This window comes from Dendrobates tinctorius, unplaced genomic scaffold (genome assembly GCF_039654945.1).
Source record: "Dendrobates tinctorius isolate UK_male_01 unplaced genomic scaffold, ASM3965494v1 ptg000249l, whole genome shotgun sequence".
Classification (NCBI taxonomy): domain Eukaryota; kingdom Metazoa; phylum Chordata; class Amphibia; order Anura; family Dendrobatidae; genus Dendrobates; species Dendrobates tinctorius.
In genome coordinates, this window is record NW_027361916.1 from 5,301,277 (window position 1) to 5,319,781 (window position 18,505).

At 43.6% G+C, this 18,505-nt stretch overlaps 1 protein-coding gene across 1 annotated transcript in view; it reads left to right on the forward strand.

The window, feature by feature from the left end:
* Window positions 1-328: 328 nt before the first annotated feature.
* LOC141063350 (uncharacterized) overlaps window positions 329-18,505 on the forward strand; it is a 68,971-nt gene continuing 50,794 nt past the window's right edge. The window contains exons 1-3 of the mRNA XM_073557394.1: window positions 329-417; window positions 7,834-8,741; window positions 10,682-11,410. Of these exons, the coding sequence (XP_073413495.1) occupies window positions 7,983-8,741; window positions 10,682-11,410 (1,488 nt within the window). The 5' untranslated portion in view covers window positions 329-417; window positions 7,834-7,982. The remainder of the gene's footprint in view (window positions 418-7,833; window positions 8,742-10,681; window positions 11,411-18,505) is intronic.

Consider the following 18,505-nt stretch of genomic DNA (forward strand, 5'->3'; position numbering starts at 1 on the left):
GAATTCAGTCCCTGTATGTGTTTCCTCCAGATCTATCCAGTAAGAGGACAACACCAGAGAGATGTCCCCGTCCTCTTCCTCCACAGGACTGTAACCAAGAAGATCCCAGTGCTCCTCAGGATCATCAGGTAGATGGAGAGAAGGTGTCAGGAGATCTCCCCTATGATGTGTAGACGGCTGTGAAGGTCTTGTGCTCAGTCTTGTTTTATCCACCAGTATTATATGTTTTATACTTGTGTAATGAGAACGTTGGAGATGGCAGGATTAGAGCTGATCATAGATGGGACTTCTCCATCTGTCGGTGACTTTTACAATATTTGTTTCAGGGTGAAGATCTGACCCATATTAATACTACAGAGACATATGTGAGGGGTGATGAGCGGTGTAAAGAGGAGATTCCCACATATGACTACCCAGGTGAGTAGTGACCACTGAATGCAGAGAAGTCACAGATTCCTCTCAGTCACCGGCTGTGGCTGCTTTATCGGTGGTGTAGTCCGGCCGTATTACCATGATCACCATTTTGCCTCTAGATCACAACATTCTCCTCCACCCAAAACTGTTCAAATGACTTTGATACAGGAATGATATATATCTTTGTACCGTGTTAGCCAGTAGATAAAAGAATATTTAGAATTGAGAGTCCTCAGTGGTTGATACCTTTTAATGGCTAACTGAAAAGGTGGTAGCACATTGCAAGCTTTCGAGACTCCTCAGGTCTCTTCATCAGGCTAGACTAATGCAACATCTGAAAAATCACATATTTATACACAAAACAGCACAAAAATAACGCAACAGATAAGACAAGTAACATTTAGCAGAATTGTCATAAATATTGGAACAGTTTATAGATTAGGAGTGTGAAGGTTTTATTGCCCTCTGATTGGGGTCTGGTTCTGTGTTGTGTGATGACCACAGAAGGTCTGAAGAGCAAATTCCTTAATTGATGTAAAAAGACATAAATCCAAGCGACACATTCATTCCTGCACTGAGTGTGTCAAAAGTTGTCATAAATTTATACTCCCAGACCCTCCTGTCTCTCTGAGAGTTGAAGTTACCTTTTAATACAAGTAATTTAAGGTCCATCATGCTATGACCGGGGATACAAAAATGTTTTGCCACAGGTAGATCCCTTCTTTTTTCTCTTATTGTGTGGCAATGAGAATTCATCCTTGTTCTCAGTGTTTGCCCAGTCTCCCCACATACAGACCCCCCAGATGGACATTTAGTACAAATAATTAAGTACACCCCATTAGATGTGATGCAGCTGAGAGTACCTGGGATCTTGTAGTCCTGATGTGAGTTGGGATCTTTAGCTTGTCCGTGGTCATTATAAATGGACAGGTTTTACATTTTTTCTGGTTGCAAGGAAAGGTCCCTGCAGCTGTTGGAGAGGACAGGGAGCTTCTGACAATGATGCTTCTTAGATTAGGGGGCTGCCTAAAACACAGTAGTGGGGGGTCTGGAAACATGGATTGTAATCGGGCATCTTTTTGTAGTAAAGGTTGTAATTTCCGTGCCGCTCCCTTTAGCACCTCCAGATTTGGGTTGTAGGTGACCACTAGAGGCACCCGGTTATTTTCTTCTCTAGCTTTGTAATGTGGCAGGTGATTCCTTGACATTCTGGTGGCTCTTGTAATTTGGTTTTCAATTGTTCTTGGATGGTAGCCCTGACTCAAAAAGGACTTTCTGAGGCGACCGAGGTGTTTGTCTCTATCCATGGGGTTGGAACATGCGTTATATGTTATATATTGTTAACGTATGATATTCCGATCACGCTCAGTAATGCAATACAATGAGTGCGTGGAAAACACTGGACTGCACTCCGATGACACAATGGAGAAGAGTTTGTTCTCCATCTTTTCCTCAGTGTTCTCTGAATCTCTCATCCTAGACAATCGGACCACACTGTGCTGACACTCGGGTCAGATCCTGATCCAAGTGTCAGCTGTACAGTATAATTGGCCGATTCTCTCAGATCAGAGGATATATATGGCCGTCTGCATTGGCCCTTAGAAATCCATGTAGCCGCACGCTCCGGTCCGAGTGCCGGTGGCAGTGCCGGGTGTTGTTTCTCGCATCACACACCCTAGTGTGACCCCGGCCTTAGAATGATTCTTGTACTCAGTGTTTGCAGGGTGCTGTAGCCTTGTGTTTGTATCTAGGGTATGTGCACACAGCTTTGTTTCAGGGGGCAGAGCTGCTTCAGGAAAGTGTCTCCGGTCTTTTACCTGAAGGCGCCATGTCTTTTGTGCCACCGGCGTCTTTTCTCGATAGTTTCTATTATAGTTGCAGGTGACAGAATGTGCTACTTCTATTAATTGCCTCAGTTTCCAAGCACTGAAGCAGATAAAAGACGTAACAGACGGAGCGGGTACAGCAATGTGGTTTTCCATTGCCGTGCACTACGTTCATGTTTAGCAGCAGGTTTGTGGCGCTTCTTCAATCCGCCTGACAAAGATGTGTGCACATCCCCTTACCTTGGTTCTGCAGCCACAAAATACAGGCATCCCAGCATGAAAACCATCTGTCCAGTCTCTGCTGCTTCTATAAGGAAGGCAAGGCAGCGATAAACTGGTTAATGAGTCACTACACATGGGCCGGTGATGGGTGCGGCCCCCAGACGGGAACTTTAGTGATTTTCACGTATGAAAAACTAAATGAATGAAAATCTTCTCCTATACATTATAGTGTTAATCCGCGCAGAGTGTGCACTGGGGCGATCTATGTGGGGCCTGTGATCGGCGCAGGTTCAGAGACTTGTGGAGGGGATTGTGTCTGTGACAACGATAAAAAACGAAAATGTCTCTGATTTTTATTTGGGGAGACACAGTCTGCAAAAACATGAGCCTGTGAGCAGCACCATAGACTATAATGAATGAGAACTAATGAAAACCACAGACAGAACATGGACGTGAGAAACGGCCGTCTGACTGAGACTTTCCTGTCATTACTGTGCTCCAGCATGTCCACGACCACCGACCAGCCATAGACACGTCAGTCAGTGTCCTCTACGGCCTGTTCACACAGGAGGACGCACTTCTCTGTGCACACAGCGACTGGTAATATGTTCTGTGCACGTAGAAAGTCCTGTTCTCAGGAGCGCATGTCCTGTTTACCCCGAGCAATGTGCCACCAAGAACCTGGATTGTTAAGCCGTGACTAATAATCATTTTTCCTTCCATCAGGTGATTACTGACCTATTGAAATGAGCCGATAATCAGGAAGCCGCGCTCTTACAATCCCACATTTCATGATTATTGGCCCATCTAAAGTGGCCATAATTCAGTGGCTGTCAGCTCTGCAGGTCACAACACTAAACGTTGTGATTGTAGGCCGCTGACCTGTATTAGACGATCTAGAGAGGAGGATTACAGAGGGTACAAGACGTGGGCCTGTGGTCTTACAAATGCCAGGGCTGAATTTCACTCCCAGTCCGGCCCTGGTTACACGGAAAATAAAGACACAGCCAGAATAAAGCCTTTTATTAGAAATAAAACTAAACAGTTTTCCTTTTCTATTTAAAAATAACAAACACAGTTATACTCACCTAACGCCTATTTCCACCGAAGACCTCGTACTCCTGTAATAATAATAAAATAAAACAACACTATACCATATCTGTCTGTCGCTCTGTCCCACGCCGTAATCTATGTCTGGGGGATAATTCGTTTTCAACCTGGACGGTGCCACGATGCGACCATGCAGGCAGAGAACCACTGGTGAATGAGCTGCTGCAAGCGCAACATCATTGACCAGAAGTGACATCATCGAGGTTTCCAGCCAGGCTGAACTGCAGTGACCTCAGGACTGTGGGAAATAGCCAGTGATGAGGTCACCACAGTTCAAGCTAATTCTCTGTGTTATTGTTAAATAAAAAATGAAAACTGTGTTTTGTTTTATTTCTAATATAAGACTTTATTCTGGCTGTGTCTTTACCATATAACTATAGTATTAATAATGGATAGGTGTCTTATAGACACCTCTCCATTACTAAGCCGTGGACTTGATGTCACCAGACAATACAAGGGTGACATCAACCCCACAAATATGAACTCCACTTGCCACCACTACAGGGAAAGTGGGAAGAGCCGAGCAAAGCACCAGATTTGGCGCATCTAATCATAGAATCGTAGAGTTGGAAGGGACCTCCTGGGCCATCTGGTCCAACCCCCTGCTCAAAGCAGGATTCGCTAAATCATCCCAGTCAGATGTCTGTCCAGCCTCTGTTTGAAGACTTCCATTGAAGGAGAACTCACCACTTCTCGTGGCAGCCTGTTCCACTCATTGATCACTCTAACTGTCAAAAAGTTTTTTCTAATATCTAATCTGTGTCTCCTCCCATTCAGTTTCATCCCATTGCTTCTAGTCTTTCCTTGTGCAAATGAGAATAAAGTTGATCCTTCTACAATGTGATAGCCCTTTAGATATTTGTAGACAGCAATTAAGTCTCCTCTCAGTCTTCTCTTTTGCAAACTAAACATTCCCAAATCCTGCAACCTTTCCTCATAAGACAGGGTTTGCAGACCTGTCACCATTCTGGTCGCTCTTTTCTGAACTTGCTCCAGTTTGTTGATGTCTTTTTTAAAATGTGGTGCCCAAAACTGGACACAATATTCCAGATGAGGTCTGACCAAAGAGGAGTAGAGGGAAATAATGACTTCACGTGATCTAGACTGTATGCTTCTGTTAATACATCCTAGAACTGCATTTGCCTTTTTTGCTGCTGCATCACACTGTTGACTCATATTCAGTCTGTGATCTATTAGTATACCCAAGTCTTTTTCACATGTGCTGTCACTTAGCCCTATTCCTCCCATTCTTTATATGCTTTTTTCATTTTTATTGCCCAGATGTAGTACTTTGCATTTCTCCCTGTTAAAAACCATTCTGTTAGTTACTGCCCACTTCTCCAGTTTATTTAAATCTTTTTGAATCCTCTCTCTCTCTTCTCTAGTATTAGCTATCCCTCCTAGCTTTGTGTCATCAGCAAATTTAATCAGTTTACCCTCAATTCCTTCATCTAAATCGTTGATAAAGATGTTGAACAATACAGGGCCCAGGACAGAGCCCTGTGGTACCCCACTTGAGACATTCTTCCAATAGATGTGCCTTTTCTGGGCAGCTGCGGGCTGTTATTTTTAGGCTGGCCCCTTACAAGCCTGAGAATACCATCCCCCAGTTGTCAGCTTTAGCAAGGTTTGTTGTCAAAAATGGGGGGACCCCATGCAGTTTTTTAAATGTGAGGAATACTCCCATCATCCGCTCCTGCTGTCACTGTTCTTAGCAGCAGGTGTAGGTTGATGGGAGTAATAGTCCCAAAAGCCGCCACCTGCTGTCATCATTCTGACTTTAATATAACTCTCATCATTCTCCCTGCCGACAGAGCAGAGGAGAATGATGAGAGCGTCTTCAGCACCTGCCGCCGGTGAACAGCGCTTACTGTAGCGCTTCTTCCCTTCCGACCGTCCATGTGGTACTGATGCTGCACACAGTTGTCACACATGTACCACAAGTATTACACACATGGACATCTCCGGTACCGGAAATATCAGGACGTGTGAACCCGGCCTTATACACAGTTCTCTTTAAATGCCGAATATTTCTTCTTGAAACTCATCTGACAGAAATATTGGACCTTATGATAGTATAGATTGTGACGTCACCGAGCCCCATACTCTAATTACCCCAGAGAGGTTTCACCACTAGCTGCTCATTTATTACTGATGAAGACTGTTGAGGTTGATCATTTCAGTAGTTCCTAATCAGGCCCCATTATTAATATCTGACGTGTGTCACTTTATGTGGTGATAAGTTTGGAATTCTTCACAAAGGATAATAGAAAACAAATGAATCTTACAAATTATTTTCCAGCTTCGCACTATACCCTACATACAATTGTACACTAATGTCTGGGCACATGGAAGTCTTCAGAAGGGAAGGAGCGCCATTTAGCTATTTAGCTCCCCTGATGAAGCCGCATGGGTTGCGGCGATACGCGTGGGGTATGATCCTGGGTGTAGCACCCACTCGGTTATAGCTGTATTTTCACTGCGACCTTATCATTGGTTGCTCTGGAGTAATTTTTGTGTGGTACAATTGAATATTGGATTGTGGGCATTGGCCATATTGCTGTTGGCTTATTATGGCCTGTGTGCCCTAACCAGTGAATATTTAGGGACACATGCATGGAATTATTTCATGCAGTGATTGTACAATATTAGGGCCCTTGGTCTCCATGAGCAGGTTTATGGGGTGGTTGTTGTGATTTATTGCAGTGAGGTTGGACCACATGGTTGATATACAGGTTATTACAGCATAATCTATAATTGTGATATGCCATACTTCACTGTTATATATTGTGGGATGCTTCATATGTTTTTATTATGTTTTTAATTGTATTGCTGCATCAATAAAACATTGTTTTTGTACTGGTTCAGTGTGCGCTATTTGCAGTGGTTCTTTTTCTTCTCTTCTCATGTTTATTATTCCACTGTTGCTGCACCTAAACCTTCATTTATATATTTGTGATTGGTACAGTTGGTGCGCCCCATTTTTGTTATATATATTTAGCTATTTGAATGCAGATCTAGCTGGAATAGTTTACAGACACAATGTATTGGGAGCACTGTTCATGGTCACCTGGCAGCTCAAAAGATGTCCACCATGAACATGCTTGGCTCTATCTTCTCTACTCTCCATATCCCAAGGATTGCCTTGCTCATCGCCCTTTAACACAATTACAAGGATCTGGACTTACACTGGGACCCCTAGGCTTGGACCATGGTGTTACCTGCTATTCTGTGGTGTTAGATGGCAAGAAGAATAGTCAGGTAGCTGGGTCAGAACCAGAAGGACAGAATACAGAATCAGAAGACACAAGAGTAGTCAGTAAACGGGCCACGGTCACAGCAGGAGACAAATACACAAGCCGCAAGCTGAGCACAGAGGACTGAACCAGAGGAGAACAGCGCTGTATCTGGCAGATTCCGGCCATGTGCTTTGCGCTTTAGTAGGGTGTGGTACTTTCCAATTGGCTGAAGTAGGGAGCAGATTACTCCAGCTGGACAGCAGGAACAGATCCCAGATGAGATTGGACACACCATATGCAGAAGCCCTAATATAACTAAATGACAGAAAACCAGAATAGTAGAAATCCCCATAAAGTGATTCCATTTTATAAATTAATTCACTGAGGGTTATAATCCTTAGGAGGAGTGAATATTTTGACTCCACAGCCACTTTCTGGAAATTAACACGCAGTGGATGTTGGAGAGTGAAAATTACACATTTGCCATTTTATTACCCAGCACATAGTGCCCAGATTGTGCTCCAGGAGACACCGCAAATTAAGTGGATTCTCCTCACTATAATATTGCTAAATACAGGGATCCTAAATGTTGTTTGCGCACACTGCAAGACTCCGAAGTGAGAGCGGATTTCACTGGATTGGTTTATGGAAACCTTGTTGCTTTTCAACAGCCTTTGAGCCACTAATAGTGTGGGAACCTCTGTTTTTCCATTGACAGATGATGGACCTGAGTGGGGACTTGTTTTTTGTGAGATGAGAATTGGTATTATTTTCGCCTACATAACATTGATTGGTTTCTTTTTATTCGATATTTGGGAGGCAGAATGAACCAACAGTTGAACACCACACACTACTGGCTCATCCAACAAGGTTTTCTATTAGACTGTGAACTGTCATTGTTTTGTAAATTTAAGTTTTTGTTACATAAACTGTCCATAAAAATATCAAGTGAAGTAGAAATGTTCAAAAATATAAAACTCAAGGATATTTTATTAATAAATAATTGTTTTTTATCTTAGCAGATGACTGTACCAGGAGATCAGAGGGACAGCTGACATCTTCAGTTTTTAAATCTGATGATCTTAATATCCTACAAGATACAAATGAAGTGATTGCTATTACTCCAGATATATCATCATCCATTCACAGCAAAGATCTGTCATCTGATCCTATGAAACAGGTCCCATCTTCTGATTCATTACTGACTACTAAGGAAAACCAAAGTCACAAAAGAGGCATTAAAAAACAAACTGCTCCTAACGCAAATCAGTCATTTTCCTGTTCAGAATGTGGGAAATATTTTACATCTAAATCACATTTTGTATACCACCAGAGAATTCACACAGGGGAGAAGCCTTTTTCCTGTTCAGAATGTGGGAAATGTTTTAATCGTAACTCAAAATTGGTTAGGCACCAGGGGACTCACACAGGGGAGAAGCCTTTTTCCTGTTCAGAGTGTGAGAAATATTTTAATCAGAAATCAGACCTTGTTGTTCACCAGAGAATTCACACAGGGGAAAAGCAATGTAGGAAATGTTTTAAACAGAAATCAGAGCTTGATAGTCACCAGAGAATTCACACAGGGGAGAAGCCTTTTTCATGTTCAGAATGTAGGAAATGTTTTAAACAGAAATCAGACCTTGTTGTTCACCAGAGAATTCACACAGGGGAGAAGCCTTTTTCATGTTTAGAATGTTTGAAATGTTTTAATCGTAACTCAACATTGGTTAGGCACCAGAGGACTCACACAGGGGAGAAGCCTTTTTCATGTTCAGAATGTGGGAAATGTTTTATCCATAAAGGGAATCTTGTTAGACACCAGAGAACTCACACAGGGGAGAAGCCTTTTTCATGTTCAGAATGTGGGAAATGTTTTAGCCAGAAAGCGCTTCTTGATCGCCATCAGAGCAGTCACACAGGGGAGAAGCCTTTTTTATTTTCTTAATGTGGTAAATATTTTACTTGGAAATCAACTGTTAATAAACATCAGCGATGTCACATATGGGAGAACCCTTTTTTGTTCAGAATGTTGGAATCGCTTTAACCAAACCTGGATCTTCTTAAAGGGATTATCTCTTGTTATTCCTCATGTTTGCTGACAAAAGGATAAAATTAAACTTTATTACTTCCAAATGTAAATCTATACCCATAATTCACCCCCTGAAGGTTAGTCAGAAGGTTACTAATAGAAAAAACAAATATCCCACATCTCAGTATATAGGGTGAGGTGACATATGCACACTCACTCTCCAAGCCTCTCTTTTCTACGGGTTTCATCCTCACCAAAGGCGACTCATCAGGAGACTATTTAATATTGACTTATATTCAAGCGGGACTAGATGAAGAAAACCCTAAAATCACGTATCATGTTATCCGAAACAGCCAGAAAACTAGCCACATATTGGCAGATCCCAGACCTCAAACTATATACTTGGTAAGTTTATAAGCCCCTCCAGTGTCAGGAATAGATAGTATGTGACAATACAGTATAATTCTTGTGTTTTTCTCCTATAGGGACTGCCCTAGTTTGGTAATGTAGCTGCTGTTAATTAGTAGTGCAGACAAATTGTCCTAGACTAAACTCAGTCTTCAGACGGCCCAATATGTACCACTCAGGGAAAACTTACCTGCTCCAAAGATCATTAGCAGCTTCTAACTAATGGCCATGCTGCGGTCTGTCAAGAAATGAGTGCAATATTATTATTTTTATTATTAGTATTTATTTATATAGCACCATTGATTCCATGGTGCTGTACATGAGAAGAGGTTACATACAAATTACAGATATCACTTACAGTAAACAAACAATCACAGACTGATATAGAGGGGAGAGGACCCTGCCCTTTCGGGCTTACATTCTACAGGATGGGGAAGGCGACAGTAGGTTGGGGGGGTTGCAGCAGCTCCAGTGATGGTGAGGTGGTAGCTTCAGTAGTGGTGAGGGGGCAGCGGGGATCATTGCAGGCTGTAGGCTTTCCTGAAGAGATGGGTTTTCAGGTTCCGTCTGAAGGATCCGAGTGTGGTTGATAGCTGGACGTGTTGGGGCAAAGAATTCCAGAGGATGGGGACAATTCGGGAGAAGTTTTGGAGGCGGTTGGGTGAGGAGCGAATAAGTGTGGAGGAGAGAAGGAGGTCTTGGGAGTAGAGATGAGCGACATAACCTTTTTTCGGGTCACCCGACTTTCTCAAAAGTCGAGTCGAACGAAATCGGCCGAATATCGGGAAAAGTCGAAGGTCCGACTGAAACACGAAACCCAGTGCAAGTCAATGGGGAAGAAAAGTCGGCTGGGAGTGGAGGACTGTAAACACAACTAAAATGCCCATTGCAATACCAACGCCATCAATTCTTATTACTTAAGCTTGTCAACTTTAATTTACTTTATAATAATAGTTACCCATTAAAAACTGGGGGTTGGACTTCCGGTTCCGGCGCTCTGATGTGAGGACGCAGGAGACAGAGCTCCGTGCAATCCTCAGCTACAAAGACCGACACAGAACACCCCACGGCCGCGAGAGACAGTGGAAAGCGAGAGGCAGGGAGCAGGAGATATCGGTATATGGAGCGGTACCTTCTCCGGAGTGGCGGCAAGCACTTAAAGCAAGGAGCTGCAGAGGGAGACCACACAGCATGGGACCATAAAATGGCGGCAGACGCGGGATACAGCGGTCTGCAGGAAGGTGAGCAGAGCCTGGTGGAGGAGGAAGGGGAGAGGCAGAACGAAAAGTCGGCAGCCCAGCAGCGCAGCCAGATAACACATGCAGATAGACTATGACCGTTTGGCTGGGGCAGTGGCAACGCACCTGGCAGACAGGATAAAAGAGTCCCTGGAGGCTATGGTGGGGGCTGCGCTATCCTCCATTAAAGAACAGGTCACACAGCAGGGAACCAGGATGGCAGAGGCGGAACAAAGAATATCAGCTGCAGAGGACGAGGTGATAACATTAAAGGAGCAGTTGAAGGAGATGTCGGAGGGCTCCCAGGCTATAAAAGACAAACTGGAGGATTTGGAAAACCGATCCAGGAGAAGCAATTTAAGGCTGGTGGGGCTGCCGGAATCTATAAGCATGCGACAATTGGATAACATTTGTGAAATAGAGCTCCCCAAGGTGCTGGGTCTGACACATAATTGCAGAGTGGAAAGAGTGCACAGAGTGGGACCTGTAAGAGAGAATCCAGGCATGTGGAGAACGAGCGGGAAGGAAGACAATGCGGGGGCGACTGGAACAGCCAGACCGCACCAAGTCATAATAAAATACCTGGAATATAAGGACAAAGAAGAGTTGCTGCCAGCATTTAGAGGAAGGAGGATCCCATTGTTTTTACAAGGACATAAAGTATTGATATTTGGAGACTATTCGGCAGAGGTCACCCGGAAAAGGAAGACCTTCAGCAAGATCTGCACTACACTGTACCGCAAAGGTATAAAGTTCCAGTTGCTCTACCCTGCCCTACTGAGAGTGACAAGACAAGATGGATCCTTTTTTGTGACAAAGGACTTGAAAGAGGCGGAGAGATGGATGGAGGAGGCGGAGGAAAGTGACCAGACAAGAGAATCTTCGGGGAGGAGGGGTGGTCGATGCGGGGAAAGTGAGGAGGAGGTTCGAGAAGAGGGCCGGAACGAATGGAGGGAGAGGAGAGAGGAGGGGAAGGAGCTCCATATGAGGAATCCCAAGGAAAGAAGATCGCCGCCACGCAAATCTGGAGACCGGGGCAGGGGAGCGCCTTGAGAGAGACTCTAAGGAGAAGATATATCATTTTGGACCGAACTGGGGGACCTATGGGGGGGGAATGACGGAAAGTAGAGGTGGACATTTTTTTTTTCCTTTTCTTACATCTTCTCTTTGATTCTCCCCTCCTCTTTGGTCTCTATGGATCCTGGGATCCTGCATACTCTGGGGGGTAGAGGAGCTTTGGCGTTCATGGGGGTCCGGGATTCTCTTCCAAATCTCTCTATTGGGTGCTGGGAGGACCATATCGTTAGGAAGGAGAGGGAGATTGGGTTCAGAGGCACCAAACAAGGTGTATAGGAAAGGAGGGAAGGGGTATTGTATGTTGACAAGATTATTGACCAAGAAGGCCTTGCCTTGATATAGTGGGGAGCAGAAGAATGGGGGATAGGCTATGGGTAATTACTAATCAGTGAGCTGAGAGGGAGTTGCGGAGCCAGGAGCATCACAGAAAAAATGGAAGTGAAGAGACGATTGACTGTAAAGGGGGGGACAGTTGAGGGGTTGTTAGTTGATAATAGATTTAGGATGAACAGATGGGTTCAGGGAAAGCAACGTTATAGGCGCACCGAACGCTTGGAGGGGTCACAACACCACACATATGAAAGACCACATGTCGACGTGAAATACTTGAGAAATTGGGACAATGGTTAGAATAGTGACATGGAATGTGAAAGGACTGAAGTCACCACATAAACGCATGATGATATTGAGGCAACTCAAAAGACTGAAAGTCGATATAGCATTACTACAGGAGACACACCTACCCCAGGGGGATTTCTTCCGTATGCAGAAACTATGGGTGGGAAAAGTAGTTGGGTCAGGCTCCCTGGGACGAAAGGCAGGGGTGATGATTCTAATTAACAAAAATTTTAATCACACGATAGTGTCTCAGATCAATGATGAAGAAGGGAGGTATATTCACATTAAGCTTACCAGTCCACAGGGAGAGTTTGATATATATATAACATATACGCCCCTAACAATGAACAAACTTCATTTTTTAACTTTATCACTACTGAATTGGGAAAAGACACAGAACTCAAACGGATAGTCGGAGGGGACTTTAATGCAGTGGTTTCAAGGGGGGAAGATAAGAGATATAGTAGAGACGACGGCAGACTGATCAGGGAGGTAAAAGGATTAATGGTCAAGCTTTTGGAGGACACAAATTTAAAAGATAGTTGGAGAATGCTTCACCCAAATGACCGGGAATATTCTCACTACTCGCATCCACACGAAGCGTGGTCCAGGATTGATTACATTTTGGTAGACCAATTTCTGATGCATAAGGTAAGGGATGTGGCTATTGGAGATATGGTGATATCGGATCACAGCCCTGTGCTTCTAGAAATCACTGATACAACACTGAGGGGGACGGACTACTTGTGGAGGTTTCCGTCGTTTCTACTTAGAGACAAGGAATTTGCCAAAACACTGAACGAATGGTGGGAAGACTATAGCAGAACCAATAGTGAACATGAGGCGGATATAATGTTGTTTTGGGAAGCAGCAAAAACAGTATTAAGGGGAAGATTGATGGGACATGTAGCTAAACTTAGGAAACATACCCACAAACAATACCAGGCTGCAAGTGAGGCCCTCAGAGAGAAGTACACATGGTATCTAGAAAACAAGACACAAGAGGCAAAAGAGGAGTGGAAAGCAGCAAGACAGGAATTTCAATCTTGGGCGGGGAAAAGGGAGGATCTGATACGATCACAACAGGAAGTTGATTTACACAAATTTGGCAATAAGGCAGGGAGACTATTGGCCAATCTGGCAAAAGGTCGACGACCAATGACTTTGATAACTAACATGACTAGACCTGACTGGAGCAAATCGACAAGCCCACAAGAGATTACTGAGATTCTGGGGGATTACTATGCAAAATTATATAGTAAGGGGGAAGAGACGGTTGGCAGGGAAAATGACTGGTTGAAAAACATAAAACTCACGCAAATTAATACGGAAGAGCTGTCTAGATTGAACGCAGAAATAACATTAGAAGAAGTACAGACGGCAATAGGAGATCTGAACGTACACAAGGCACCGGGACCTGACGGGTTTAATGGGGAATTTTATAAAGTAATGAGAGAGCAGGTAGCACCGATCCTGACTAGAATGTATAACAAAATAATGAGAGGAGGTGGAATTTCGGGACACCTTAACACTGCGTACATAAAATTGATACCCAAGGGGGACAGAAATCTAGACAACCCAGCAAACTATAGGCCAATCTCATTAATAAACCAAGATCTCAAAATCTTGGCCAAATTGATGGCCAATAGATTGGCGGAGATACTACCAAATTTAATATCACCGGCACAATCGGGGTTCGTTAAGGGGAGGGCAGCGGTGACGAATGTGCGGAGGGCTATGCTGGTAATGGATGCCATTAGACATAGGGATCTTTGAAAGGAGGAGTGTCCAGCCATGGTCACACTTGATGCTGAAAAAGCGTTTGATAGCGTGGGGTGGACATGGCTGGAGACGGTACTAGATAACATGGGGATAAGGGGAGCCTTTCGTACATTCATAGGGGTATTGTATGCGAATCCTCAGGCGAGGGTGGCGACGCCTGGGTTCCTGTCAAGATCTTTCCCATTGAGCAAGGGGACTAGACAGGGATGTCCACTGTCACCCCTCCTGTTTAATCTGGCCATTGAGACATTGTCTAGACTGTTAAATGAAGGAGATTGTTTCGAAGGTATTAGGGTCGGGAAGGAACAATTGTGTTCAGCCCTATTTGCGGATGATATCATACTATTTATGAACAACCCTCAGAGGGATCTCCCAAAAGTGATAAAACAGATAGAGGAGTTTGGGGGCTTATCAGGCTTTAAATTGAACAGAGCAAAGTGTGAAATTTTGTTTCTGTGTGAGCAAAAGATGCAATTGATGGTTGCCGATGGAACAAGAGATGGCATCTCTGGGATACCGATAGCACGGTCTCACCTTAAATATTTGGGAATACAGATGGGACGTACAACAGCGTCGATATACGAATTGAACTACAAACCTTTGATAAAGAAAATAGAACGGGAACTAAGGATGTGGGAAGGGCTACAGCTATCATTGCTAGGTAGAAATCATCTTTTGAAGATGATGAGTTTTCCAAAGTTACTCTACCCAATGCAGACAATCCCCATGTTATTGAAGCATACAGACATAAATAGACTGAATAAAGCATTCTCGACATTCTTGTGGAGGGGGAAAAGACCAAGAATCAAAACGGAAAAATTAATGCAATCTTTGGAAAAAGGAGGCATCAAAATGCCAAATATTAGAGGGTATAACTTGGCATGCCTGATGAGACACGCCATAGACTGGTTAAGGAAGACAAACGGGCACTCAGACATACGTTTAGAGAGTGAGTTTTGTAAACCCTGGAATTTAGGGGCATTACTTCACACGTCATTGGCTAACATACCGAAGAAAATCAAACACTCACTGGTATGTAGAGATACGGTGATGGCTTGGAAAGCAGTGAGGAAAAAATTCGGTTTGTCCTGGAGAATCTCCAAACATCTCAATATATGGAAATTCCCAGATTTCCCAGCGGGAAGGGACAATAAATTATTTTCAGAATGGAGGAATAAGGGGATAGAAGGGGTGACGGATCTATTACATGAAACGGAAAATAGATGGCTGACATACCAGGAAATCGTGACAAAATATGGGCTATCCACATTCCAAATCCTTCAATACAAACAGATAGTAAAAGGGTTAATGTTACAATTGAGGGATGTTAGTATGGAACAGGTGACGAATGACATGGACCGAATTATTATGAAAGATCGACATGAGAACACTATTTCAGCTTTATATAAAGCTATGAGGGAGGTTTTGATTCCAATATGCCCAGAACAAATCTGGAGAGCATGGGCAAGACAATTAGAGGACGTCGAAGTAGGGGACAAGATCTTGCAGGGGTGGATGACGATGAGGAAGGAGGTGATTAATGAAGGGTGGAGGGATACACAATTTCGGTTGATGCATAGAGCAATCTATGGTTTTAACATCCCAAATACACAACAGATAAACAGAGTGATCCAATGTCCCAAATGTAAATGGTCAAAAACGGACCTGTTTCATGGGATCTGGCAATGCCCAGAGAGCCAGAAATTCTGGAAAAGATTGCAAACATTTATACAAAAAGTGGGGAGTGTGGAAGTCGAACTGGATCCATTGCTGTGGATCTTCCATTATAGGAACAAGGGGCAAATAATAGCAGGAGGGGGGGACCAGAGGCCCAAATTACCAAAATTGTTCCATGGAGTGGCTATGATAGGCAAAAGGGCTTTATTGTCCAAATGGCTTGAAGGAAGTGTGCCGTCAGAGGAAGAGGCGTTGAGGCAGATTAAATCATTACTCAGAATCGAACAGCTGGAGGCGGAAAGGAATAAGGAGGGCCTGACGGGTAAATTTTTCAAAAAATGGAGGAATTTCATAGTACAACAGTGCGGTGAAGAGGAAATAAGGAAAATAGTAACTCCCTTTAAGTATACAGAATGGTATATATTGGAAGATATCCATGGCACTTTGGGGAAATTGAAGGTGATTAATGAAGGTGAGGTGTAAGGTCCGGGTTGGGACGGGGGGATAAAACACGTGGTGCTATATCACAGAGGTGGTGATTGTAATCTGTGTTTTCCAAGTGGTCTAGGCATATAGTGTGTGCGAAGTTGCGAGGGGGGGTTACCGAAAATGTACGATGACTAGGGTTAGCTTAAGGGAGGGTTGGATGGGAGGAGGATAGGCTAAGTTATTGTCTGTTTATTGGAAATACGTTTTAATATATGAAACGGTGCATTGTTTATGAAAATTTGAAATAAAGTTTGTGTTTAAAAAAAAACTGGGGGTTATTTGGCTAAAGTTGTGGGGGGGCAGGGCTGGCTCCAGGTTTTCGTGGGCCCCAGGCCAAAAAGTCCCAGTGGGCCCCTTTAACACATACCACAATTCATGATGCTCCGATACGGCAGAGAAATATAGGTATAGTACAATGACAAATAGTTCACTTCTTACATTACATGAGTGGTATCTATTTTAAATTCTACAATATCTCAAAAACTGGACAGTATATTCCACCATACAGTATTATTGCCACCACATAGTGCACTATACAGAATAATGATCCCCATATATTGCTCCATAAATAATTTATCCCATATAATGTTCCATACAGTATATGATGAGCTCCACATAATGCTTCAGTATATGCTGGACCCCCATGGATGATGCTCCAGTGTATGATGGGCCTATACTGTATAATGCTCCATATAAAATGGGCCCCATATGATGCTCCAGTGTATAATGGGCCCCGTATATGATGCTCCAGTGTATGATGGGCCCCATTTACAATGCTCCCGTGTATAATGGGCCCCCTATATGATGCTCCAGTGTATGATAGGCCCCATTTATAATGCTCCAGTGTATGATGGTCCCCATGGATGATGCTCCAGTGTATGATGGGCCTATATAATGCTCCATATATAATGGGCCCCATATGATGCTCCAGTGTATATTGGGCCCCATTTATAATGCTCCAGTGTATGATGAGCCCCATATAATGCTCCAAATATACTGGTCCCCATATGTAATGCTTCATATAATGGGCTCCATGTGATTCCCCATAAATAATGAACCCCATATGATGCTCTAGTATATGATGGGCCCCATATACACTGTGTGCAGAATTATTAGGCAAATGAGTATTTTGATTACATCATCCTTTTTATACATGTTGTCCTACACCAAGCTGTATAGGCTTGAAAGCCAACTGTCAATTATGTAAATCAGGTGATTGCATCTCTGTAATGAGGGGTGTGATCTAATGACATCAACACCCTAGATAAGGTGTGCTTAATTATTAGGCAACTTCCTTTCCTTTGGCAAAATGGGTCAGAAGAGAGATTTGACGGACTATGAAAGTCAAAAATTGTAAGATGTCTTGCAGAGGGATGCAGCAGTCTTGAAATTGCCAAACTTTTGAAGCGTGATCACCGAACAATCAAGCGTTTCATGGCAAATAGCCAACAGGGTCGCAAGAAACGTGTTGATAAAAAAAGGCTCAAAATAACTGCCCATGAATTGAGGAAAATCAAGCGTAAAGCTGCCAAGTTGCCATTTGCCACCAGTTTTGCCATATTTCAGAGCTGCAACGTTGCTGGAGTATCAAAAAGCTCAAGGTGTGCCATACTCAGGGACATGGCCAAGGTAAGGAAGGCTGAAAAACAACCACCTTTGAACAAGAAACATAAGATAAAACGTCAAGACTAGGCCAAGGAATATGTAAAGACTGATTTTTCTAAGGTTTTATGGACTGATAAAATGAGAGTGAATCTTGATGGGCCAGATGGATGGGCCCGAGGCTGGATCAGTAAAGCCAGAGAGCTCCTCTCCGACTCAGACGCCAGCAAGGTGGAGGTGGGTGTTATGATGAGTCACCGAAGGAGGAAAAAACAAAATACCAGCTAAGTCCAGAAAAACCAGAGAGGTTGGCAGCTATCGGATTGCAGACCCCTGAACCTATCCACAACAACTAGCAGTAGCCGTGGGGGGTTCCTACGGTGCCCTAGACCCCTCGATCACAGCCGGAGAGCTACATAGCCTAAAGACAGAAAGGGGAAAAACTAAACTGCCCCAGAGCAGCCCCCAAAGCAATAGGCAGCCCCCAACATATAATGACGGTGAAGCAAGATGAAAACACTAACACAGATAGAAAGATAGGTTGAGCAAATGATGGGGCCCAAGCTAACTACATAGGACAGGATAGGAAAGCTGCTGTCTGCCATCCGCAAAAACCCTATCAAAATGAGCCAACCGACTGATAGGAAAAACAGGCCATGAAGTCGCTAGGCTTCAAAAGACTCTACCAGTACTCAGGTATATTCTGAAGACAAAGCAAAAGATCAAAAGATCAGAGACAAAAATGGAATTCACCTCACCCCCAGCCGGGGATGG